General features: G+C 43.6%; 2 protein-coding genes across 3 annotated transcripts in view; one reads left to right on the top strand and one right to left on the bottom strand.

Moving 5' to 3' along the window:
- LOC147336670 (uncharacterized) overlaps nucleotides 1–27,948 on the bottom strand; it is a 239,134-nt gene that overhangs the window by 128,379 nt on the left and 82,807 nt on the right. The window contains exon 3 of the mRNA XM_086285537.1: nucleotides 19,135–19,151. Coding sequence (XP_086141663.1) covers nucleotides 19,135–19,151 — 17 coding nt within the window. The remainder of the gene's footprint in view (nucleotides 1–19,134; nucleotides 19,152–27,948) is intronic.
- LOC147336674 (uncharacterized) lies at nucleotides 14,929–24,429 on the top strand. 2 transcript variants are annotated; one of them, XM_086285552.1, is made up of 4 exons: nucleotides 14,929–15,038; nucleotides 18,105–18,210; nucleotides 21,241–23,013; nucleotides 23,339–24,429. In XM_086285552.1, the coding sequence occupies exons 2-4, from the start codon at nucleotides 18,193–18,195 to the stop codon at nucleotides 24,029–24,031; spliced, it is 2,484 nt and encodes an 827-aa protein (XP_086141678.1). In that variant the 5' UTR covers nucleotides 14,929–15,038; nucleotides 18,105–18,192; the 3' UTR covers nucleotides 24,032–24,429. The 2 variants fall into 2 exon arrangements, with proteins under 2 accessions (XP_086141678.1, XP_086141679.1); XM_086285553.1 differs by lacking the exon at nucleotides 14,929–15,038 and having other exon boundaries at nucleotides 17,955–18,210.

Here is a 27,948-nt window from a genome sequence, read left to right as displayed (position 1 = left end):
GAGTGTCTTAATGGCAGGGCTATAGGTTGAATGACTGACTGAGTAGCAGCCTGAATGGCTGAGTGTAGTGATGGTTGTGGCGGAAGAGAAACAGATGGTAGTGTGGAAGATGGAGCTAAGGGTGACTGAGCGGCAGACCGAACTGATGACTGAAGCGATGGTAGAGGTGAAAATGGAGCTTGTGGTGGAGTTAATGGCTGTGATAGCGGGGACACAGGAGACGCAGCTTGTAGCTGGGCAGCTAAGAGAGCTTCAGGAGGCTGGGCAGCTGATAAACTGTTCACATTACCATCCGTAGCACAAAACACAACCCCTGAACGAATAGTCCCACGGTTCGACACAGAAAAAGAGTCCTTACTCACCACAGCCGGCGATGTACAAGTCCGAACGTCCGGCTGTGGGGTGGCGCGCTGGCGCCGTGATCGTCGTTTCTTCCTCGCAGACGGCTCCGAAGGGCCGGGCAAAACCACATCCGGCCGGTGTGGCTGACGTGGCTGCTCCAGGGTAGCTGTTGTCTGTTGCTGCTGGGCCAAGTCTGATTTTTTCCGAGCTCGCGCCGCCTCAAATTGGCCAATAAGTCCACACATCCTCTGACCTGGCGGAGATGGGAATTTCCTCCGAGGATTGCTTCGATAGCATTTATTCCCACAATCTTTGCCCGTGTATTTGAAGTGTGGGTTATCCACTCGACTAGGCGTTGGACACGTATCAGATCGCTCTCCCCGGGTAAGTCTGCTGGGTCCATGTTGTGGTCACGTCGTACTGTCATGAAACGCTGTGTGGCAGGCAGGGATTGGACCCAAACGCAAACTCACGGGGACAGAACTTGAACTCAAAAGCACAGCTTTATTGCTGGAAAACAGAACACAAGCAATACAAAACTAAACTGGGAAATGCTAATTATAACACATTCCAGAAGACACGGGGAGAATCACACACAGCAAGAGGGACGACACGACACTGACTCAGAGAAACACAGGGTTTAAATACACTGGGGAGTAACGAGGGGGATGAGACACAGAAGGAGGGCACAGCTGGGAGAAATCAGGACTGACGAGACAAGCAAAGCAGGACACATTCACATAAGACACGGACCTTCAAAGTAAAACAGGAAGGATCACACAGAGACACGAACTTGACACAGTGGAGACAGCAACTAAGAAACACAGAGACATAAACCATAAGGCGGAGGACTCTAAGAACCGAGAGACACAGAGGGGAACTCAAACATGCAGACACAGACTACACAGAACAGAGGGGACACAGAGCAACATGAAGGGCAAGGGATCGAAACTAGAAACCATAGAATAACTCACACAAGTACAAAAATACAAACATCACAAATAACTAAAAACGCTGGGTCAGGAGACCCAGGACCGTGACAGGTGTTCCTCCACCGCAAAAGAAGTGTGTATTCTCTGAATTTCCGGGAATGCTCATATTTTGACAGCGAATGCACACCTGCGGACCACTTATGTGCAGCCCTGACTATAAATCATGTACGTTACTGTGCAAAAATTAATTCTTGATCCATCAGAAGTGTAAGTGGAACAGTCAGAGTTGCTAAGAATGAAAGTTTCATAGAAGATTCCATAGGAACTGCTTGGAGTCATTTTTAACCCCACTTGTGGAAGAGTGGGGTAGTGATACAAAAACTGCATTTTTTTAATTAATGAAAAAATAAATAAAAATGCAAATGGCCTCATGTTACAAACATATTTTATGAGGAATACCTGGAATATGAATATATTACAACTTTGCATTTTAAAGATTTTGGAGAAAAACAACCCCTGGGGTCATTTTTGACCCCACGTGCAGAGCCTTCAGTTTTCAGGCCCCTCTTCTGTGGAACCAGCTTCCAGTTTGGATTCGGGAGACAGACACTATCTCTACTTTCAAGATTAGGCTTCAAACTTTCCTTTTTGCTAAAGCATATAGTTAGGGCTGGACCAGGTGACCCTGAATCCTCCCTTAGTTACACTCAAAAAAATCTGTTGTTGTGGGCGTAGTTGTCTGCTGCTGAAAACTCCAGTGATTTTCCTGCAGTTTGACATCTAATGTGATCTTGTGAACTTCGTGAGTCCAGGTAACTAACCACTCTTACTAGATTGTATCCTGCCATCTCAACAAGAACAAGAATTAAGTGTCTGAATTTCATGCAGATGCTCCATGATTTAATTATGTTCACCACAGAAACATGAAATTATTTAGTTCAAATCACAAGTTTGAATCTTGTACATGTAACAACCACCCAATAGGTGTAGGCTGCTGGGGGACTCCCATGATGCACTGGGTGTTTCTTCTTCACTCACTGTGTGTTAATACACCTCTATGTGTTTAATCATTAGTTATTATTCATATCTGGCTCTTCCACAGCACGTCTTTGATGTCTTCTTTCTCTCAGACGAACTGGTCACATGGCTGCCCCTCCCTGAGCCTCGGCACATCCTGTGGCTGCAGAATAAGCAGCAGCTCTAATCAAACATGATCAATCCTCAAGTGTCAGTGAGAATAAAAGAAAAGGAAAAGGAAGTCATTTGTCATGAGAAGTGGGGCTCAGGAGGTGGAGCAGGTCACCTGACAATAGAAAGGTCGGTGGTTTGATCCCTGCTGCTCCAGTCTGCATGCCAAAGCATCTTTACTGGTCGTGTTACTATGGTAACCCAGAGGAGTTTACTATGATAAGTATTAATTAATTCATTAAATGAGACAATCAGTCAAAAGTCAATCATTCATTTTTAATCAGCAGTGTTTTTGGAATCATCAAATAAATTTAAAACAAAACCAAAAACGCTGAACAAGTTTGTAAAGTTTTTTCTAAGCCAGTCGTCACAAACGTCTGTAAGTTTGAAGGTTTTCAGCTGACAGACGTTCGGGTAGTTTCATCGCTCTGGTTTGGAGGATTCAATGTTCATTAATCGTCCCTTCAGACGACCAAAGGCTGCCACATGTACGGTAACAGCACAGACACGTGACAGACTAAACTTTTATGTGACAGCGTTTAATCTGTAAAAGACGACATGTTCACATATTTTGGAGGCGTGTTGGTCACCAAACTGAACGTGTTCACTCACTGGAGTCTGTGTGCTTGTTGTTATTCACCGTCTTCTCTCTGCCTGTGATGATGGTCCCATTTCCTTTAGACACAGTGAAAGATGGAATCTCCACAGTCACTTTACAGATGTATGTTCCTGAATCCTCTGATGTTTGAAATGTTCAAAGATGAGTCTTTGCCTCCTTTTTCAGAGACTTGGAGATTGATTTGCGTTGGTCTCTCTCTTAATTATTGTTTGATTTTTCAGCCAGGCCACTCTGAATCTTTCAGACGTTCTTATCCAGCAGCAGGTGATGCTTACGGTCTCTCCCTCCATGACAGAAACATCTGGACTCTGGGTCACAACAAACATGCCTGATGAAACAGCTGCAAGAGACACAAAACTGTGAGTCAGTACAAGAGACGAGTCTCCAAAAGTTGGTTCTGTTCATCTGGACGTAGCGTTTTGTGGGAGAAACGTTTCGTCATCATCAGGTGACGTCTTCAGTCTCAGCTGCAGGTTTCAGTCTTATAAACAGGACATTTGCATAATGACTGAAACCAGCCCACTGGGGCTGAGGTCAGTTCCTTAATCTTAATTATGCAAATTCTCATGACCATTGATCAACAACCACTGATTAATGTCCATGAGTCCCATTCACAGAGAGCTGGGGAATGGCTGCAATCACAGCATGTAAGATGGTGACAGATGTACCCTTAGGCCCCTCCTCCATTCAGAGATGGTCTTTCCCTTTTCACGTGAATGGCCTCCTTGACTCCGCCCTCAAACCAGCGTTCATCCCTGTCCAGGATGTTACATCCTCATCCTTGAAAGAGTGTCCACTGGCCTGTAGGTGTAAACAGACTGCAGAGTCCTGGCCTGACGAGGTGGCTTTTCTGTGTTGTGCCATCCTCTTAGCCAGAGGTTGTTTGGTTTCCCAGATGTATAAATCCTGGCAATCCTCCTGCACTTAACAGCGTACACTATGTTACTCTGTTTGTGTCGGGGGACCCGATCCTTGGGGTGGACCAGTTTTTGGTGCAGCGTGTTTAGGTGTTTAAAAGCCACAGAGACCCGGTGTTTAGAGAAAATGCGTCTCAACCAGGGGCGATTCTAGGATCAGAGCTTTGGGGGTGCTGAGCACCCAGAGAGCTGCCCAGCCAGGCAAGATAAACTTTACTCGTCACGATGAGATGTCTTCCCTGTCTCTGTCAGTCCCTGCATCCCTACATGCCTCCAGTTGTCCCAAGTTCTCTCTGACTGTCTCCTTGGTGCATTTAAACCCCTGTTCCTTCCTGTCCTCGTCGTCTGTTGTCTTTGTCTCCGTTATCCGTCATCCTAATTTTACCCTCTCTGTGCAAGTCTGCAAATTTCTGTATTAAATCATAAGATTCTTAAATTCATCAAGTCTCAAAACATGACATCACTGTTTTGTACATTTTAACACAATTTAATAAACATGCTTCAGCCAGTACCTTTTGATTAGCCTTGTCTTGGCTCTGCAGATTGTTTCTTTTATTTTAACGTCACCTCACCTTCAGGTTGGCAAATCTATCAGTGTTTGGTGATCAACTCTCTCAAGCAGTTTAACAGTTTCTGTTGTAACTGTCACTGCTCCCTGTCTGTTTCCTTACCTGATTCTTCCTGACCTTGTTCTTTCCCATCTTTCCTCTCTCCCTCTTTGAACTGATAATCACACGCAGATGTCACACAGTGGAAATTTGTGTTTTTATGTTTTATCAATCTGTGTATTGGTACATAGTGTGGATTTTATTTGCATGATTTTATTGTGATATTTATATTGCATGTTTGTTTATTGATATTTATACGGCATGGTTTTATCCTTATATTTATATTATGTGTGTTAATGTTGTACCATGTTCCTTTAATCCACTGTGGACTAAACAGACAATTGTAGGCACCTGTGAGGTGGGGGCGTTCCCCAAGGTGGCCTATCAGCCGCCAGGTTGACCTGTTAAAGGGGATAGTGAGCGCAGAGACAAAAAGAGGAGTGACGCACGAAAGGTGAGCAGGAGAAAAAGGAACGCGTGCAAGCCCGCACGTGTGTGGAAGGAACTGCTGCCTGACTGTGCCGCGAGTCGTTCGGCGATCCAGTCCCAACGCAGGAACAGCAACAGTGGGTGGCAATGGCTGCAATGCACAAAAGGGCAGGGATGCCCTTCCGCCTGCATCTGACGGTGAGACGAGGGAGTCCGTGTTCAGGTGTGGAGTGGGGCGGGACTGTGCGGCGACGCGCTGTCAGGAGGAGACAGATCTGCGATAGGAGCCTCCTCCCTGGTCTGCTGCTGACGAGTCTTACCATACTGGAAGAGAAGTTCCTCTCCTGTCTCTTTCATATAAGGACTATTGAAATCACTAATAAAAAAGTCCTCCCTCAGTGTACTTTCAACCAAAAGGCAAATAACCAAACACATGAACATCAAATAAAAGACATAAATACTGAAACACTGATCCAACATTATCCTTTATTGACGGATCATTTGTTCTTTCATTTTTACCTGAATGTTGCTGCTTTTTTTGAAAAAACGTCCCTATATCCTTTATGAACCTGACTGACACACACACACACACAACAGGAGTTATAAGGTTAATGGGAATCCAGTCAGTTAGCTGGTAAGTACCTTGGGTTTAATATCGGCACATATGACAAAATGAGCAGCTTCTCTCATTCCTTCCTTTTCTAACAGGACAGTGGTAACAACAGCAGGCTACGGACAAACATCGTCAGAAAACACGTTTTTAACCCAGCAGGTTACCTGGTGTAATGTTTTTCAGGTAAACAGAAACATGGTCTGACTCCTACCAACTATATAAAGAGTAATTGAAGGTTAAATGCAGCTAACATGTCCTGTTTTAAGCCAGGCACTTCCACCTCCGCTCTGCTGCGTCTCAGCCACCATCTCTCTGGCACAAAGGGCACCAGAGCCAGAGCAGGGAAGAGGCGAGCTGGAACAAACCATTCTGGGAGGGGGTTATCTATACTTCTGTTGTTAAAAGATTACATCTCAACCAAGTACTGTATACTTTCTATATTTTTTGTAGTGTATCACACAAACACCAAATATTGTCAAAAAAGTAATAAATCTTTGGGGGTGCTTTGATCCATTTTGGGAAGCACCGCCCAAAACGGGCTAAAAACGCCCCTGAATATAGTTCTTTACACATTTGCCTACCAAGTGGAAGCTCAGCAGCTGAATCTCAGGAGGAGACAAAACATCTCTTTTGGGTTGTGTCAGAAATGGCATCAGGCCTAAAAATGTGTCCAATCACACATGAACAGTCACCCACTGTGGTGCCCTGTGAGTAACAGCTGAACGCAGCCAGTAAGCAGTTAAAGCAGTTCTTTTGTTAAATCCCTCGAGCTCCCTTTCCTGCAACCCTAAGTTGGACATGTGGTTATGAAACTAGATGGGCAGTAAAATAAAATGTGACATCCACACATGAGGACAACAGAGCGCTAAAGTCCGTACAAACTTTTGTTTCTTCATTTGCTTGCAAACGAATGGAAATCCTCACTTAAAGCCAAGAAGCTTATTACCTGTGCAGGCTTTAGTGCCTCAGAGCAAACAAGAGAGCTTTGATCACAATGATTTTTGTTTTCACATTTCATTCACTAGCGATTTTTTTAATGTCACCTGATCTCAGTCAGCAGACTGAATATAACAGTAAAGCACTAGTGAGCTAATGAATTAGATATTGGTCACTCATATCAACTGAAAGAGTGTAAGACAAGTAAATGTGCTATAAAGGCCGGAGAAGAGTTAATAAAAAGGTCTTGAAATGAAAATATTTCATTATTTGCTGTTTCATAGATTTTTGGTTTTATTGCACTTTTGTCAGCCCTGCTGCTGTTTTTAAAAGTACTTTATTAATAAACTGGCATAAATGGTAACATTGAACACTTGCCAGTGTGAACAAAAGGTTCTTAACTTTAGCATCAAAGCTTCAGTTCACCTTTCTCATGGCAGTTACTTCAGTATGTGTATTAATGCAAGAACAACTCGATTCCACACAGCTGACGTACCGAGAGTGTCTGCTGTGTGGTTAACTTTATAACCTTTGGTACGCAGTGGTGTCGCTCCACCTGTTAGCTAGTTTAAGAAACTGGTTAAGGAGGGAGTATCTGTGAGGATGAGGAGGATTTAGTTCTTTAAAGACACATCAGATACTTGCAGGAAGCTTCTTTCAGCTTCTTTTCTCCACTGCGCAGGTTTAAAACCATGACAGCAGAAGTCATGATGAAGAGATTGATTAGTCAGTCACAGTGTAAAGAGTCCTCCTGCCTGCATCGCTCGCCAGTATAAACAGACCTTTGCTCCTGGAAAACAAATATATCAAAGTCATGTTGTCCAAGAAATGCATTTTATCTCACTAGTGAATCAAAGGAAGTCTGTATACTTTCTGAGAGTGAGAGGTGAACGTCAGACAGTTCTTAGAAAATGTAGTTTCTCTGGGGAGTCCCTAGGGACGTTTCCCTAGAGGGACTAACCTGGGGGATGCGGCCATGACCTGGTTAGGAGCTCTGGGGCTCTTGGATGGTGTTTTCCTTGTGGCTGCGTACAGCGGAGATGGGGGAGGGTCTGTGCTGGCGGACGTTGGTTACTGGCCTGGTAGCCTGGCTGCCCCTGGGAGGGTCCGGGACGGGCGTGGAGGCTTGGGGGTCTGGGGGTGCTCCGCCCCCCCGGTCTGGGGTGCTGGCCGGGCCTTAGGGGCTTGGGTCCTGGCTGTTGTGTCGCCGGAGCAGTGGGCGGGTGGGTGCAGGGGGGCTCAGCCCCAGTGCAGGGGACCTCTGGTGCATCGGCCCAACTAGGGGGCTCTCTAACTGGTGGGGAGGTTGTTATATCTTTGCAGGTGGTCTCCTCACTACAGGAGCTCACTCTGCAGGTGGGGGAGAGATATGGGAGAGGTGGAGAATGAACTCAACCTGGGTGTCTATTGTCTTGTGTAGTTTGGGAGATGATTGGATGACGGGGTGGGTGCAGTTTTCTCTGGGGTGGAGTCGGGTGGGCTGCCCCGGACTCTGTGGGGCTGGGCGGTGCTGCTGCTGCGGGCCCCGGTCCGGATGGGCCTGGGCCCCCTTGCCCTGGTGGGTTCCAGAGTGTGGAGGTGCCTACTGGGGTCAGGGGGGGAGCTGGCCCCAGGGAGGGGCCGCTTGCCCCTCCCTTTCTTCCCTCCCCATCCTTAGCTGCCTCCCTATTCCCGCTCTACCACACCCACCCACACACGCAGGGCTTGGGGTGCAGGTATGTCACCAGGGTGCAGGGGAGGCACTCCCCCTCTGTCCCCTTCTGGCCGCCTGTGCCTCAATTTTATTCTGCAACCTAGACATCCACATTACTCACACTCTCACATAACACATACATATAGGGGGTGGGCACGTTTTACAGCATCCAGAGGATGGTCGGTGTACTCCAACCCACCTCTGGCGCTGGTGCCCTACCCTCAATTTTAAATGCATTTAGACACTAAGGGTTTTCGGGAAGAGCCGTGCTGCTCTCTGAGAGGAAGCTAGTACCATGCTCTCCTGAGTTTTAAATGCACTTTAGAACAGCACACAGCAACACTACATATGAGCGGGCGTAGGGAGGTTTGGTGTCTTCACTCACCCCGGTTCTGTTAGCTGTCAGGGCTGGGGGGCTGGGAGGAGGTGCTGGTCGTCAGACTGGGGTCTGGGATGCAGGGCCTCCCTGCTACTGCAGATAAGGAGGTGGTCCGCTTGCCTCCACCCCAGAGAGAAGGGTTACATGTCCTGGGTCTAGGTGCGGCTTGCCCCTCTGAGGGCGGGGGTACCTGGACCTGGGATATAGAGTATGTTTGGGGAGTGCGACTGTCTGTGCAGTGTCTATTTGTGTCTGTCTACACGTTGGGTGAGTGCCGAGTATTTGGTTGTGCATATGGGGGTGGGAATGCACATTTGTGTCCGCGTGTGCCTGTTCGTCTGTGTCTATATGTCAGGTTGGGTCTTAGACTCCACCTCTCTGGGTACATCTCAGGCCCTCTAAAGTACGGAGGCCTATCTCCCCTCACCACACTCCCTGCCGGTGGCTGATGCCCTCAGACATTGGTGTGTTGGTGGTCCTTGTCGTCTGGGGCTGGGCGCTCATGTATGTACCGGCTCACTCCTGGTGGCCGATTGGCGGGGCCTGGCACCTGTGGCCCGGCTGGGCTCCTTCCGGGGGGTGGGATGCCCTCAGGCCTCTGGCCTCTGGGCCTGAAGCTCGGTCCTCTCTGGCACAGCTGGCTGCCGGCAGAGCCCGCGGGCACGCCACTGCAACCCCCTCTGGCCTCTGCTCCGTAGCTGCGGGGTGACCTCTCCTTTGGGGCTTTACTCAGCTCTTCCCAGGAGGGTGGCACGGTTCCCCCCCCTTTGGTGGTCCTCCTCGGGTCCTTGTACTCTGGGGTCTCTGGATATCTGGGGCCTGGATCTCCTCCATACCTGCTTCATGCCCTGGTGGACGGGGCTGTGGCTCCCCACACTCCCTAGCAGATCATTACATGGAGAAACCTTTGGAATACAAGCATGCTGATCCACACAGGTATGCACACAGGTGTACACATGGGTGTTCACAGACGCGGACTACACCTTTCTTGGCTGCTGCCTCAAAGCACATTGTGCGCTGTCTATCTTGCGTGCTGCACAATATCGTTTATTATTTAGTATCTACTGTTATCTACTGCTAGCTAGTTTATTGTGATGGTGCTGTTTTTTTATTATGTTGCTCTTTGTTGTTTGCTTTCTCTTCTGTTTTTTTTCTCCATACAGGTGACCCAGGTGTTTTGTTTGTGTTTTTTTTCTCTCTTCCCCCCCTTCTCACCGTCTCTTCTCCCCTTTGGTTTTCTTTCTCTCCCTCTCTTTCTTTCATTCTTTCCCCCTGTCCTATCCCCCAGTCATGTCTGTCCCGTTTGTAGCAACCGAAAATAAAATAAATTCATAATTATAATAAAGGTCAATCACATGGACCAATATGGCAAGGCCATGATGATCCACTTGGTAAAATAAATCCGCTTGGCATCTCTCTTGGCCTTAAGACAACAATTCTGATGGCTAAAGATCCAAACGGGACACAAAAAAAGAAGAAAAAAAAATATAGAAACTTATTGTCAGTCCTCGTGCATGCTGTGGAAATAAGTGTCTGTGTCATGAGGTGACATGTGAGCTTATCTTTGGTCAATAAAGCTGAACGACGAGTTTTCACTTTGCTTGTTACGCTTGTTTAGTGACGTCTGGGTTTCTGTGGAGCCCGAATTTTGATGAGTTCTGGTGAAATCATCTGAGATCATCTGAGCATCGGTGAAGAGTCAGCAGAGAAAGTGTGGGACAGAAGTTTGCTTTGGACACATGGACTGAAATAAAAAACTAACAAACAGGATTTACAATGGACAGTATGGAGAAGTGAAAGTACACAAAGGCTGTGCTGGAACACGTGTGTTACACTTTTTGACAGCTGAGAACAAAACACAATATTTTGCATCATCTCTGCAGTGTCTCTTCTTTCCTCTGCTGTTGTGGTTTTAGCTCCAAACTGTTTTAAATGGTTTGTCAGCAAGCTGACCTCTGACCTCTGCAGTACTAACTCCTGACCCGTACAAAGAGCGGGCGTTTCTGACCTTTGACCTGCAGCTGTATGTCTCTCAGTCTCAGTTCTTCTCTCCGTCACTGATGGAGCAGGTGTAGTTGCTGCTGACAGTCAGTCGTTTGTTTTCTCAGAGTGAGGCTGAAGTCTGAACTGTTCAGAGTATCAGGTCTCATCAACGTGCGCTGCTGTAACGCCGCTTTGTCCTCTGAGATCACCAGGTATGAAACCTGAGTGCTGACAGAGCAGCAGGACAGATGTTCCCCCTCATTCACCTCCACCACCACAGCCAAGGCATGCTGGGAAACTGAGGACACACAGACGGAGAACTGAAGTGTCTGCTGTGTGTTCATCTCAGAGTCCTCACAGGTGACACATTAGCTCCAGAACACCAAGCCAGGTGTTTGAAGCCTGACAGGGATTCTTCCCATCCAGAGGGAGGATTTAGCTGCACAACAATGAACATTAGTGTGTAGTTTAGAAACACAGACTGTGCCTGCACTGCATCTAGTGAAGAAAACTGTTACTGCGAGAGAACGAGGCTCCTTTAAAGCAGCTGATATTAAGGTTGAAAAATCAACAATAAGCTGATGTAATCAACGTTTCACAAAATGGTCAGCAGCTAAAATCTGGAGCCGTTCTTTGGTGGTAATTAACAGTTTGTTCTTGTTAGCTAATTATGTAATTAAAGGTAGCAGCAGAAGCCTTGTGTTGAAAGCCCATTCACTCACACATTCACACAGTATGTGTGTGTCTGTGTTACACTGTGGACATCCCTTCTGTTGGAGCGCCATCTTGTGGCAGGTTTAAGAAATGTTCTTCTTGTAAATCCAAACTGATGCACCTCCATAGCAGACTGTGGAGGCTTTCAGTGACATGAAGACTTGATTTATACTGTCATATTCTCCTGTTACACAAAGCACAGCACGCTGAACATGGATGAACTGAAACTCCCAGCATCTGACTGAGGAAAAGCACAAATCATTCTCACACTGACTCCTGCTTGATTTTAGATTTGCTTTAAAATCCTCACACTTTCATATGAAGCACTAAATGGGCTCCAGACTGTTTATCTCAGCTTCCTGTCAAACACACTGCTGCTCACACCGAGGCTCAGTTTACTCCTCCAGCCTGACTTAACCTGCTGTCTGTTAAAAACAGTCCCACACTCCTCTGTTTAATCCTTCTGATCAGACTCTTTGATTTTGTATTGTTTTTACCTGAAGTTGTGTTTTTGACATGGTTCTGTCTGTGAAATAAAGCTCACACACACACTGCTACAGTCCTTCATACACTTAGAAACGAAGCTGCTCCTTTCCTCAGTGCTGACACATAAAGAAGAGTTGGTTTTATATCCAACACGTCTCTGTTCCAGAAAACAGCTTCAGCAGCCTCTGAGTCAGAACTTGGAGTAGGTTATAAGCCACAGGCCTGTGTGCACAGCAATGAGGAAATATAATGCAGTAAGTGAAACATGGATGTGTGTAACAGATTATCCCAAAGGTTGATTCTGTTCATCTGGACGTTCTGAGTGAAACATTTCGTCTCTCGGTCAGGTGACTCCTTTAGTCTCAGCTGACTGCAGGTTTCCAAACCTTTGTCACTGGATCACTCACTTCATCTCCAACGTGTCCCTGACACAGACAGCTGGAGCCGTTACAGCAAAATCATTGATCATCGTTTTTAGAACATTAGCTGGTGTTGGTGGGCAGGCTAGCAGTGCTAATTGTTAGCACTAGTTCTGCTGCTCTCCCTTTGTCTCTGTTATTGTTGGTCTTTAGTGAACAATATAAAGTGTCTTCATGAGACTGTTGCCTAATGTTCAAATGTAGATAACACCACCTGCACCAACCTGTTACACAGCACAACCCTCTGGTGTAGCTTTGGCTGGAGCACATATTGGCAGCTCCAGTGACATCACCACTCCATGGTGACATCATCTCTACAGACTGTGGCTGTTACATATCCTCACCTGGTAATAATAAGACTGTCCTCAGCTGCACACAGCTCCAAGATGAACAAACTGAAGTAAATACAAATTAGAGTTACGATAGATTGAAATCTTGTAATCAGAGCTGATTCTTAGTGAAACTCTCACAACATCATATCATGATCCTGGGTTAGTGTCTCGGTCTCAAATCACAACATCAGCACAGGCTTGGCTTGGGTGAGGTATTGAGTGGTTCTTGTCCATGACAGCTGCAGGTACAGTGCCATCAGCCATGCTGCACCACATGTCTGCCCAGGAACATTAGTGTGGCTGAGTCTCATGTAAACATTGTGCTAAAGTGGTGGGAAAGTGGCTGCAATACTCTCAGTATGATATCCACAAACCTCTGAGTGTCACAGAGTGGGCCTGTGCTCAGCTCACTGTGCCCCATTGAATTCTACTTGCATAGTTTTACAAGTAAAATTAAATATACAAGTTGCTCAATGATAAGTTATTGTAGTAACAACTAAGTCCATGGTTATTATTTGTTAATAGTAGCTTAAAGCTTCTGCACCAATCATGGAGCACCAGGTTTAGAGCATGTGGATCTACAAAAGTAAGTCCCAGTAAGATGGGCTGAGCCTTACATACTAGAAGAAACATGTCATTCCCAGCAGATGAAGCGCCCTTTAAAGCAGGATCTCACTTTAAACCTAAAGAACTTGCTATGAGCATGCAGTGCATTCATGGTTATTATTCATACGATTGTGGGTAGCTAATAAAGTGCAACTATCACATTACATTTTATTATTAAATTGTTGTTAACAATCCCTTTACTTCTGCTTATCTAATTCATGGTTGCAGGATGGCTGACAGCTTCCATTAGGCAGGAGGTAATGTCCATTCTGGCCACAGTGCAACCCACAATGTGTAACTGACACTATTATATTGCATTATGTCACATTGTTACATCTTTTTAATAAATGATGACAGTCAGCTGAATTTGCTGCCCCCTTGGTGGAGGACATCAGGATCAGCAGCTGCTGCTCCATCACAAACACCACAGAAGAAGAACAACACTGGATCAGATTATCTGGATGTGTTTGACAGGGACAGTGTTCAAGTTCATGGACATCAGGACAAAAACAGACGATGGAAACCTGCCAGATTTGAGCTAAACTGCTCGTTTCCATGTGTAGTCCCTGGGAGGTCACATGACCAACAAAGACACACAAGCTGTGTCCCAAAACGTCGGCTGCATCCTCCAGAGGCCGCATTTGAAGGCCGATGACGTCACAGCCAGGCGACGAAGGCTGTCCTGATTCCTCGACTCCTTCAAATGCGTCCTTCATTCCCCCGAATTTGAAGGATGGGTCGAGTGTGTCCTTCGTGGCCCACCATATCCCAGAATTCATAGCGCGGCCCAGCCAAATTTCAGCTGCCAACAATGGCGGCCGCTACTAAATTTTAAAATTTAACGAGGGAGTACTACTTACTTACAATTCCTTACACTATATAATTTTCCCGTCGGTGTTGGGGAATTCTCAATGGTGCTTGGTGCCATACCCTCAGGGACTTTAATGTTATATAAAAACACTGACAGCTCAATATCTGCCTCAGTCACTCTCCCTGATCCAGCTGAGTCAGCAGTGGGAAAAATCTGCTTTTCACAGGAACTTGGTAACAGCAATAAGAGAATACGTAGTTTATTCCAAGAAGATATCATGTCTCTCCCATATATAGAATATCTTACTGGAACCGACATGTTCCAGATATCACCTGGAAGACAGTCTGGATGATCCCATAAATATCTAATTGTGAACAAGGTGAAGGAAATCTCATATCATCAGATCATCCAGAAACTGTGGCACATCTCTTTTGGTTCCTCTACACAGAGATTCTGGAAGAATTTAGCAGTTTTGTTATTGTCTATAGTTTAAGGGAGTTTTCTTTACGATGGGAAAATGTTTTATTCTTTTTCTTTAAGTTCCCCAGGAAGAATGATAAATGTTTTTTTATAAAAAAAATTGTTAATACTTTTAGCTATTTTATATCCATGAATGTAAGTTTATTAATAAAACACCATATTTCTGCCTTTTTATAAGGATATGAATTGTACATACAATCAATTTCAGACTCAACCAACAAAAAGCCTCTCAGAACAATATTTATATGTTGATTTTTTTCGCCTACTCATATCATAATTTTTTTAATCCTGGTTCTGTATGTTCATGTTCTGTTCTTTTGTAAACTTCATCTGTTTGTATGTTGTATACTCATTGAGTTTCAATAAAGTTCAATTTAAAAAAAGGTACGTTCTAAACGAAGCTTCAGACGTCACTGATCACGTGACTCTGGCCAAACGAATCAAGCCTCGACACGGTGCTTCTGAAGCAACGCGTTGATCTTTCTGACACACGCACCGGAGCGTCAGCTTCAAGCGGACCATCACTACGTCTCACATCTAAAGGTGTCAAGGTAACTTTGAACTGAGTTCAGTCAATCTGGAGTTTTTCCAAGTTTTCTGTTGCTCTCTGTGAGAGAAGAGCGTTAAAGGCGGGGCTCTCCAGAGTCCAGCAAAACAGGAAACCACAGCTGGGTGTGTGTAAGTGTGCAAACCAATAGAATGCGTCGTGGTGGGGGGGGGCATCACGGGCAAGAAAAAAATAAAATAATCGGTCGTACCCACGCTTCCCCGACGTCATGCCAGTGCATATTGGGAAATTCGTAGGCACCGATCGGTTTTCTATCAGCCATTTGCTGGGAGTAAGGGCGCCCTCCGTTTGCGAGGTGCGCCTGCTGCTGGCGGCACAGGGAGGAGGAGAGGGCGGGGCGGCGGGGAGTCTCTGGCTGGCTGGAGCGGCATCTAATAACCAACTCGCAAAACAAAATAAAAACAACAAACAGATATTATGATACAGACTTATAATCTGCACCGATGTTTTTTCTAAATTCTATAAAGTGAGCGCGAGAGCCCTCGGTGCGCCTGCGCGCTGCTGAAGTCAAAGTAAACTTTATTGTCATCTCCGCTACAGACAGTCCAGCATATAGAGAGACGAGACGACGAGGCTGCAGTTACAGCGGTGCAAGTAAACAAACAATAAATATAAGAAGAGTAAGAAAATAAATCTACACTTTAGGACTCGGGGTAAAGGATCAATAACAATTTAAATTTATAATTTACAGTTTGATGATTTAAAGTCTCACACAACCCGTCAAAACGGGCGGGGCCGGCTGCTTCCAAGTAGAGCGCATTTCATTTATAATGATGTAAATCCAAGCCCATCATGGATTCACGATCTGAATCCTGGGTTGTGTGAAATCCCAGAAATCAACCTTAGACAAAGTGAATCTGTGAACTAAGGTGTAGGTCTGTTAGGTTAATTGTGCTGATCCTCGGGTTGGGGGATTTGTGTTTGTACTGGAGCGCAAAATTCAAACCAATGGACAACAAAAGTTCAAAGCCATCAGGTGCTCAGGTTAGAAAAAAGAGAAAAGATGCAGGTAAGCAGACGTGTGATTGGATAATGGCAGCTCATCCTGAACCAATCAGACTAAACGCCAAACAATACATTTTGTTACAGATTTTAATATTAATTAGTCATTGTTACTTGTTGATTTGTCCTTTTCTCATTGTGTGACGAATTATGACGACTGTTTGGTAGCTGTTATTGTCTCTCTCTTCATGTGTGTTTCTCTGGTGAAACAATAGTTTTGTGTTAATGTTAGGGCTGCACGATTTTGCATAAAATGAGAATCACGATTTTTTGGCTTAGAATTGAGATCATGATTCTCTCATAAGAATAAATAAACATAAAAACAACAAACGTCTCACGTTTTGTTGTTGCAGCAAAATGTTGTCCTGCTTGAAATTCCGTCTCCACCGTTGCTCGACGCTGCGTGTACAGAGCAGGTAGTGCAACAATAGAAAAATAGTTGCGGGACGGCACTGTGTAGCGTTTGTCTAGGGTGTTGATCGTTTTCCTAAATCCCTCGTTTTGCACAGTGTTGATGGAGCCATATCTTTGGTCAGGTGATAAGTGATAGCCTCCGTAATGTCTTTGTGCCTGCGGGAGTTCGACGGGTATAGGGAAGCGCTGTATAAGGTTCCCGTTATTGATGTTTGGGTGGTTGACCGGGACGGATTTTCTCCTGTCACTTTCTCGTCATCCCTGACGTGCTCTCCGTTGTTGTTTCCCTGCTAATTTTAGCATCACACAGCACAGCTTCTGTATCATGTGGTATAAGGCTCCGCCCTTGTCATTTGTTGAGCAGGAAGAGTGAGCGCTTGTTTTTATGCAGAGTACGTCCCGGATCAAAATGTGAAGTTTTACAAATCACCACTCCTGTTATTCATGATGATTTCAATAACATCACATAATAACATGTAACATCCTGTAAGCACAGTCTGCCTGTGTCTTTTCTCTGCAAATGAACATTTTCAGCCAATATAGGTAATACATCAACATGGCTGCCGTGGCTAAGTTAGGAATATTTATAATGTCATTTCCAAAACTTGCATATGATCTGCAATTTGTAGCAGATCTACTGACTGTCACAGAGCAGCTGGAGCAGTCTCAAATGCAGGTCAGTCCACTGCTGCCACCTGTGGCCAAGTGCCATAGCTAATGCTGGATGAACTCGTGACACATCTGCACCTGTTTCTATGAACACATTGAGCAGAGTCTGAGTGGCTGCACTTACACTGGTGCATTCAAACATATTGAAAGATGCCAGCGATGTGGATTGTCAAGACTCAAACCAACCATTGAGCAAAGACAGCAGGGATCACTTGTTTCTGTTTGTTATACAGCCAGATTTACTCGTGACACACATGTGCAGCTGCTTTATCACCTATTCTGAATTTGTTTCAAGCACAATACATTTGTTACACATGTTGGGATATTGTATTTGTTTTAAATGTTATATCCCTATGTGGTATGTGACTTGTGTTGCCATGACGCCAGGTCTCTCTTGGAAATGAGATTTTTAATCTCAATGAGATTTTTTTTTTACCTGGATAAATAAAGGACTAATTCGTAACTTTCAGTGTTTTCCGGTCTTCCAAAAGAAGAAAAAGCTTCAACTACATGACATGCAGTTGTGTATTTGTTTTCACCTTATCATACACTTGAAGTTTTACAAATCACCACTTCTTTAGTGAATATCATTTCAGTCTCAGACAATCTCGTTTCTCTTACAGAGGTTGAATGCACCTTCTGCGGATGGCGGTACCACACAGTGTGCATGGACTTCCCCTGCACAGAAGGCAAATGCTGTGAATGCTAAATAAACAGAAACAAATGATCCCTGTTGTCTTTGCTTGATGATTGGTTTGAGTCTTGACAATCCACATTGCTGGCGTTGCATCTTTCAATGGCAGCAATGGCAGGTATCAGTGCTCAAACCTTTTGTGTTTGTTTCCAACAAGTTGCCCACCTCGGGAAACAAAAATGTGTTCTTTTACTTGTCAGATGAACATATGAGCCACTTTGACTCTTCAGTGCAGTGTGGAGCCTAACAAAGATCTGTTTTGTGTCCCAGCTGATCAGCAGGAGGAGGAGAGTCTGACGGAGCAGCAGAGGAACATTTTCAGCTACTTGGATTCAGCTCAGCCACTACAGAGGAAACAATGAGCTCAACACAGAAGGTGACAGACAGAGCAGGACCATATGACCAAAGATATTTATCACCATATACATTTGAACATTTGCCATAACGATGTAGCTGACGATAGAATTGACACCAGACAAAATACTTTACAGCTGCACAACTTTATTAAAAACCCATCAATGTATTTTCACTGAAACAAGCAGCTGTTGTTTATGTGCATTAAAGTTATATAAAAATGTAACAGTGCAAATGCAAATTCCTCACTGACAGTTTAACCAAAAGGCGTTTCCAGTGGAAACTGGCCGACACATCCTGAGCATAACCATGTATAATATCCACTAAACTTCAGAAGAGGTTATACAGTCGTGGCCAAAAGGTTTGAGAATTGCATAAATATTGGAACCTGGAGAAGTTGCTGCTTAAGTTTTTATAATAGCATTTTGCCTGCACTCCAGAATGTTATGAGGAGTGATCAGATGAACTGCATCGTCCTTCTTTGCCATGAAAACGAACTTAATCCCCAAAAAGCCTTACCACTGCATTTCATTGCTGTCATCAAAGGACCTGCTGAGACCATTTCAGTGATCGTCTTCTTAACTCAGGTGAGAATGTTGGCGAGCACGAGGCTGGAGATCATCATGGCTGTATCCCGATTCAGGTTCTGCAGCTTTAAAGTCCTCAAGGGCCGCGTACTCAAAGACCGCTAAGGCCGAAGTGCTGACTTCTGCTAAATGGGTCAAACTGGGCAGAAAGTCTACAAACACATAACATCCTTATAGAATATGATGTAACACTATAGATCAACTTAGCTCAGAATATATAAAGCATATAAACAGTTACAGCAATGTGATGCAACAAACACAGCAGCTACTGATCCAAAATACTCAAAGCTTCATAGAACTGAAACCAACATTTATTTTAGCTCCATTCTGCTGCTGATACAGACTTTAGGTTTCTGAACATTAAACTTGTTGCTGCCTTTCATAGTGTGTAACTTGAAGGCCCTGAGTAATTTCTCCCACACTGGAAACACTGGGATGATCACATTATTTGAACATTACCTAATAAGACTGATTCAGGACAGACAGTTATGTTAAACTTTCCTAGCAGTCCTTCACAAACAGGGAACAGTCTGTCTATTCTCTCCATCTGTCAGCTGCTGCTGGCTCTTCCTCCTCCTCTTCCTCACACACTGCTGAGTTTGTCCTGGTGGATCATCAGGGGTGCAAAGCCTCACAGATGATGTGCAGCAGTGGGTCCCTCAGTCTGTCCTCACTCTGGACACTTGCAGTCGTCACACATGGAAATCAAATGTGTGATAAGCTGCAGGATTCAAACACAAGTGTAACTTATAAACACATGTTCATACTTTTATTCCACAATCAGAGAGAAAGAAACAGAGAGAGAGTGCAGGACAGACAGACAGGTGACAGTCTCAGGTGTACACACTGCTACACAACAGCACCAGAGAAGCAGGATTTAGTGTTTGTGTTATTACGAGTGTGAACAAGAAGAGTTCCCAGATGGTGCAGTGGACACATGTGTGACTGCTGTGATTAAAGCATCTTTCTTTCAGCTTAACGAGTGAACCGTCAGCTCGTTCAAACACACGTTAAAGTCTGTTTGGCTCGACACCACCGAACAGAGGCAGCAATATAACACAGCTAACATTAACAGTGCAGTGAATCCTGCTTGTGCCGTGATGTTCAGGACTGCAAACCGAGCAGCATCACTGACTTTCAGCTTGTTGTGTTTGTGGATATATGACTGACTTTAATTATCCACAAAATCATCACATTCTCTGTCAGATTAAGGTCGACTATTGAACGGTGTATATTTTAAAGGCTTTAAAACCAAGTTAATGCTGAAAGTACAAACATCACTAATGTCACATAACTCTGCCGACAAGGCATAGCTATGGCTATGAAATGCTCTTTGTGTATCACTTCTTCATTATGAAAGATGTCATTAATGCACTAGTAATGTCTCATCTGGAGTATTGTTCAATCATTTGGTCAGCAGCTAATAAGACAGATCTTAACAGACTTCAGTTAGTCCAGAATAAGGCGTCCAGATTAGTGTGAAGATGTTCATACTATACTAATATTGATAAAATGCATAATAACCTTTCTTGGCTTCCTGTACAGGCTAAAATATTCTATGGCTTACTTGTAGTTCTAAAGAAAGCAATTCTGTTAAACACACCACATTTATTCTGCTCAGCTGCAGTATCCAGATGAAATACATCATCATATTACACAGTTTTCAACAAGCTGCAATTTAGTATATGCTCGAGTTAAAAGTAACATTTTGTAAAACTGTTACATTTAGAGCAACTTTTAAGTGGAATAAGTTGCCTTAAAAAATTAGAGAATTATTCAAAACTTCAATGAACACTTAAAAGCCGATTTACAGAGCTTTTAGTTGTTGTAAATATTGTAAGACATGATTTGTTTTTGAAATTTGTGTAATGTGCCTCAATGTTATTGATATTATTATTATTGATTGCTTATATTTTAACAATTGTGAAACCTCACTGTGGATGTAAGAGTGAAATTATGTGGATATCTTGAATCCACTTTATTGTGTAATATTTTATGTGAGTATTTGACGGAAGACGAGCAACATCTGTTGTGGAAGCTAACGGGGTTCCTTTAGAATAAACAAACACAGGATTTATTATCACTGAATAATTATGTATAAATCTATACAAATTATAGAAATATGTAATAGGAAACAACAAAATGATCTAAATTATAAAATAGTGTGTGTGTGCGTGTGTGTGTGTGTGTGTGTGTGTGTGTGTGTGTGTGTGTGTGTGTGTGTGTGTACACAATCAGGAGGGATGGGCATGATTTTAGTGTTTGAACAGTCATGAATTATCTTTAACAGCAGGTTGGATGTAATGTGTTAGAACTACCAGCAGGTGGGGATAAGAGACCTTTAAGGTGTTTGGTGCCACGCTCCACCTTCAGGTTTAAAACTAGTGTTAATGGAGTTTGAAGGTTGAGTTTGTTCCACGACTGCATTTCACTCACTGCCTCTGTTTGTATCTCTGTCACTGCAGGACCAACATAGAGCCAGAAGTCAGCGCTCTCAGGAGGCCGACAAACCTCACAGAAGAAAGGGAGAGAAAAAACACACCTGTGACGAGTGTGGGAAGGGTTTTACTGTGAGGGCTAAACTAAAACAGCATCAGGTCATCCACACTGGAGAGAGACCGTTCAGCTGTGACTTGTGTGGAAAGTCTTTTTCCTGGAAGGGTTACCTAAAAAGACACCAACTCATCCACAGTGGAGTTAAAGCGTACAGCTGTGATCAGTGTGGCAGAGCTTTTACTCAAAGTAGCAACTTACAGAAGCATCTAGTTACCCACTCTGGAATTAAGCCATACAGCTGTGATCAGTGTGCCAGAGCTTTTATTCGCATGAGCCACTTACAGAGTCATCTAGTTACCCACTCTGGAATTAAGCCATACAGCTGTGATCAGTGTGGCAGAGCTTTTACTCGCATGAGCCACTTACAGAGTCATCTAGTTACCCACTCTGGAATTAAGCCATACAGCTGTGATCAGTGTGGGAAGGGTTTTACTGTGAGGGCTAAACTAAAACGGCATCAGGTCATCCACACTGGAGAGAGACCGTTCAGCTGTGATTTGTGTGGAAAGTCTTTTTCCTTGAAGGATTCCCTAAAACAACACCAACTCATCCACAGTGGAGTTAAAGCGTACAGCTGTGATCAGTGTGGCAGAGCTTTTAGTCACAGTAGCCACTTACAGAGGCATCTAGTTACCCACTCTGGAATTAAGCCATACAGCTGTGACGAGTGTGGGAAGGGTTTTACTGTGAGGGCTAAACTAAAACAGCATCAAGTCATCCACTCTGGAGAGAGACTGTTCAGCTGTGACTTGTGTGGAAAGTCTTTTTCCTTCAAGGGTTCCCTAAAAACACACCAACTCATCCACAGTGGAGTTAAAGCGTACAGCTGTGATCAGTGTGGCAGAGCTTTTACTCAAAGTAGCAGCTTACAGAAGCATCTAGTTACCCACTCTGGAATTAAGCCATACAGCTGTGACGAGTGTGGGAAGGGTTTTACTGTGAGGGCTTCACTAAAACAGCATCAGGTCATCCACACTGGAGAGAGACCGTTCAGCTGTGACTTGTGTGGCAAGGGTTTTACTCTGAAAGCTTCACTAAAACAGCATCAGGTCATCCACACTGGAGAGAGACCGTTCAGCTGTGACTTGTGTGGGAAGGGTTTTACTCTGAAAGCTTCACTAAAACAGCATCAGGTCAGCCACACTGGAGAGAGACCGTTCAGCTGTGACTTGTGTGGAAAGTCTTTTTCCTTCAAGCCTTCCCTAAAACAACACCAACTCATCCACAGTGGAGTTAAAGCGTACAGCTGTGATCAGTGTGGCAGAGCTTTTACTCACAGTAGCAGCTTACAGAGGCATCTAGTTACCCACTCTGGAATTAAGCCATACAGCTGTGATCAGTGTGGCAGAGCTTTTACTCACAGTAACAGCTTACAGAGTCATCTAGTTACCCACTCTGGAATTAAGGCATACAGCTGTGACATCTGTGGAAAAACTTTCAGCCAGAGAGGGAGCCGAAATACACACCTACGCATTCACACCAGACATGATGTGTACTGCTGTGAACAGTGTGGCAAATACTTTACAACAGACGCACACTTACAACAACACATGTTTACCCACACTGAGGAGAGACCTTATCAATGTGACCTGTGTGAGAAGACTTTTAAATCTCCACGTTACCTGAGCCTACACCAAGAGATCCACACCAGAAAGAGACTCTACAAGTGCAGCTACTGTGAGGTATGTATTTATATTGTTATCTTGTCATTTTAGCCTGACTGTTTGGAACAACTCTGCTCATTAAACTGTGTTAGCATGTTAGCAATTCTACTGCATGGAAAAGCAGCTCTGAGTGATTGTTCAGATTTTCCTTTCAGTTATGATTTTAGTATTACTGTAGTATTATGGTGGTAGTATTGTAGTTATTGCAGCCCAGTAAACTGAGTGTGTTAACTGAAACAGTCAAATGTAGTTGGACGTCTGCAGAGATGCTCTTTATTTCAGGCGACGTTCAGGATACAAATGTTGAAGGACTGACTTACACTGTCTTTGTGTCTTTGTTTAGAAGCAGAGCGACACAGATGGATCCAGTTCTCAACCCTGTCATCACTGTGGTGGTGGGAAAGACTTTCATTGTGACCTCTGTGGAAAAACTTTCAGTTGGCAAAAGACCCTAAAAAGACATCAACGTAGACACACTGGAGACAAACGGAAATACTGCAAAGAATGTGGGAGAAGCTTCACCACACCAAGTGATTTAAAACAACATGAACTGATTCACAGTGGGGTTAAAAAGCACCTCTGTGATCAGTGTGGGTCATCCTTCACCACTGCAGGTCAGCTTAAATCACACAAACGAGTCCACACAGGAGAGAAACCACACAAGTGCAGACACTGTGAGAGAAGCTTCTCACAGTCAGGTCATCGTAACATTCATGAACGTTCACACATGGAAGGAAACTACAGCTGTGACCAGTGTGACAAGAGCTTCAGGAATCTCAGTTCATACTCTGCACACAAACGATCCCACGTTACTAATAAACTGTTTCACTGTTACCAATGTGCCCAAACATTCACCTCATTGTCTGCTCTGTGCAAACATCAGCGCGATCACTCAGGGCTGAAATCACTCCCATCACTGGATCACAGTGAATCTGAAGACACAGAAAGATCCTCTGGTTTCTGTGTCAGACTCAAAAAGCTTGAGATCAGGCTCCACAGAGTTCAGATAGAATCATTTAAACTTGTGTTGAACTGAACTGGTTGCTGGGCTGAAATTCTACATAATACAGATCTACATGGGATCTTCTTTTCTGTTTTTTACTGAGTCAGTTTTGTCCTTTTTTCTCTGTCCTGATTTTGCTCGTCTGTAAATGATTGAAACTCAGTCAAATAGTTCATTGTTCTCCAGCAAAACGTTTTGGAAACTCATGTTTAACCTTTAAAACTCTGACATGTTTTAGCACACAAGGCTTAATCGGGGAGTTCACTCATGATTGGACCATGAGAACAAAGGTTTTTAGTTCTTTCAAAGAGAGTCTTGGAGATGTTTGATGTTTCTGTTTTTCTGAAACCACCTGAAAGAAAAACTATTTTTCTTGCTTTATGTAGTGTGGAAGTTTTTAATGTTTCTTCATCTGTGATGTTCTTGAATGTGTTCACGTGAAGATGGTACAAATAAACTGTCCTTTCAGCTTTAGCTCCTAATTTATTCATTATTTATGGATGTAGCACAGCAGCCGTCTCTTGATTAACACATGGAGGGCTCGGGATCTGATGGTGTCGTCTCCCTAATTTGCCCACTCAGTAAATCTCACTCATGGCCAAGAAATTGAAATAAACCTTGTTTCCCTGCTGGATAGTGATCCACTGTAACTCTGCTACTCCTTCCTGTTTAGGATTTCTGTGGCTGAAGTAAAATTCCCTCCATCCATCACTTATCCCAGCTAACCCAAAGTGAAATAAAGTTTTGCTCGTCTTAAAAAAGCATTACAATAATGGGCATTACCAATGCAAACTGAATGATACAGAAGATGAAAGAAGATACTTTGATCAGTTAATAAAGCTCATGATCTTGATTCATTGTGGCTGCTACACAGATACTTCTGGGTCACTTTTCTCAGTTAGGAACCTTCCTCACCAAACTGACTGTTGGACCACACCCCTGGTTTTATGAGAAATTATTTCAGCCATGATTTCTCTTCCTGTATTTCAGAGTAAAGACTGAAGTGACAAATGGAAGCATGTTTAAAAAACACAATGTGAGAGAGACGTTGAGGTCCTTAGAAGTTACCCTGGGTTTTTCTGTCACCCTGCTAGATGTTACACACCTTGTTATTGGACTGATTTCTACTGCTGGGCCCTATTTCAAGAAGCCGGTTTAGAAAACCCAGAGTGAAAAACGATACTCAGGGAACTGTCCAACTCGGAATATTCGGTTTCAGAAAGGCTGATAACAATTAGTTCAATCAACGCGGAGTTGCTTTAACCCCAAGTTAAGCGCGCGCACGAGGATACATAAAGCCCTGATTAGTGGAGTAGTGGAGCACAGATTAAGCAAGTCACCATGGAGACGGAGGGAAAGAAGGCGCGGTCAATGTATTTTACAGCGCTTGAGGCTGAAATTCTGATGGCAGCATATGCCGATAACATGCGGAATTTTGCGGAAAAAAAGTAACACAGCCACAGCTGCAAAGTAAAAATGAAATATAAAAATATAGTCCAAACAGGTAAGGTGTAATTGTATTACGAGCCATAGTGCTTGGTCTGTTTGTCCGATGTAAATCAATTGCAGTTAGAGGCTACATTAATTTTCTTTCTGTGAGCACTTATTGCAATTATCTGAGCACATTACAAGTACATATTTGCTTAATCTGTATGCTCAAATGTACCCATTATAGCCACTAGAAAAAAAGCAGAGGCCCGAAAAACAGGTGGGGGTCCTCCACCACCACCACTCACAGAGGCTGAGTAGTTGGCTTCCACATTTGTGATAATGTTGGCATCACATATGATCTTCACAGTGCAGAGAACACAAATTAGCATCCATTACTATAATGAAATAATTTGTTAGTTTGAAATGCTACAGGGAACTATGTACCTGTACATTAATGCTGTGGAAAGACTTCCTGTTCACATAGTCTCCTTCATTTACTGAAGGAGCAATGATTGGAATGTGAGTGCCATCTATACAGCCAATCACGCCTGTGAACCCTGGAAATGAATGTAAAATTTAAGTAGTAGTTCAAGTATCACCACATCATGTATTAAGTTTTGTTCATCCTGATACCTGCAATTTTGTGGAATCTCTCTTTGATAAATCTTGTGGGTCTATGACCGGGGAACACCACAAACGAGTGCAGGAGACGTTTCAGTGCAACTGTAACATTCCTGACTGCCCGACAGACGGTAGCCTTGGAAACGTGCTCAGCGTCATCAATATTATACAGAAAGCTCCCGTTTGCAAAAAAATGCAATACAAATAATATGTACAGAACTGAGAGAATGTCCACAATGTGTCACATGAGCAATATTAGGCCTGAGGATGTTATTCAAATAAATTATAGATTGTGCTGAAAAACGGTAACGTTCACACAGAAAATCATCAGGAAATGGTAAAATGTCCAAACGCGCTCTAATCACTCTCTCCCGGCGGAGAGCTCTGCGGAGAATTTGGGCTTCAACATCTACTGGCTCTTCAAGGAAGGGGCACGCCATGTCTGACACTTCCTACAGTCAGGTTTCCGACAAAGAGGCGGAGAAAGTCAGGGTTAGTTGGAGTAAACCTGCTGGGGAGCAGGTTAGCTTCACGGAGTGTCATAGTAACTCAGTCAGAATTAATCTAAACTCGCTTTGTGAAACCGAAAACCCAGAGTTTTCGTTAACTCAGGGTATACTTACTCAGAGTTTGCACTAAACCGGCTTCTTGAAATAGGGCCCTGCAGTCTATCTGGGTCAGATATAAACCAAGTTTAGGTGGAGTTTATTTTCCTTGTGCTGACTTTTTACAGTCAGTTACAATAACTCGTACTGCTACTAGCTAGCATGACGGAGTTTCTATACAGCTGGGTGGTGCTGTGATGTTACTGATAGTGAACTTTATTTTAGTAGAGTTTCCAACCGTCCCGTAAAAAACTGAATTGTTCTGTATTCAGAGAAAATATTACGCATTTCGTGTTGAGCTGAGAAGGAACACAGTTTGTCCCGGTGTTCTGTCAAAACATCCTACCGTAGTGTAAATTTATGGTCTTGTCTATCAATCCGTGCTACCTTATCAGAATATGCTACCTTACGTGGTTAATGGCTCCGTTGTATAGGTAGCGTGTTCAGATGGCCCAATGACACTATTAAAACATGCTTCCTGCTTGGATTTATATAGGTAGCATGTTCAGATGGCCCAATCACTTCAAAACTTTGAGTTATTTCACTAGGACGTTAATAACATGCTTCCTGCTTGGATTTATTTAGGTAACATGTTCAGATGGCCAAATCACACTATTAAAACATGCTTCCTGCACACAATCATCTAATGTTGACAAAGAATACAAACACACATGGAGGGGAAAAGACAGCTGTTTTTATTTGAAGTTGTTCTGTGTTTTCCTTACATTTTTTGCATTTATATTCTTCGTTGCTCTCTTTATATTTTTCACATTCAAAATGTGCCCATCTTTGGCAAGATTCACACTGCACCTGGAAAGGAAAAATAAAACACTCATATTCTGTTTGGTGAATACTATTAGTCAACATTTTTATCATGATTGGCAAGTAATGATACTAAGACTTATGTGTTTCTTTTCTTTTGTTTTGCTTTACCATTTCAATCATGCTGCGGTCAGCATTAGCATCTAACATGGAGCAAACAATAAGATAAGATAAGATAACCTTTATTAGTCCCACACGTGGGAAATTTGTTTTGTCACAGCAGGAAGTGGACAGTGCAAAAGTTATGAAGCAAAAATTAGAATACGATAAGAATAAATACAGTACACAGCTGTACAGAATAGAATAAAAATAATATACTATATACAGTAGAATAAAATAGAATAAAAATATACAATAAGATAAAAATAGAATACAAATGCTATATACAACTGAGTAAAAATACAACGATGCCAGAAAAGATTATTGCACTTAGTGTTATTGCACATGTGTGGATTGTGTGTTTGTTCAGGT

This window comes from Aulonocara sp. 'chitande type north' Nkhata Bay, linkage group LG3, assembly GCF_057382095.1.
Source record: "Aulonocara sp. 'chitande type north' Nkhata Bay isolate Kocher_YH1m ecotype deep benthic linkage group LG3, A_spYH_male_GT1.1, whole genome shotgun sequence".
Lineage (NCBI taxonomy): Eukaryota > Metazoa > Chordata > Actinopteri > Cichliformes > Cichlidae > Aulonocara > Aulonocara sp. 'chitande type north' Nkhata Bay.
The sequence above is the reverse complement of the archived record's forward strand: the minus strand, read 5'-3'. Positions and strand labels throughout refer to the sequence as shown.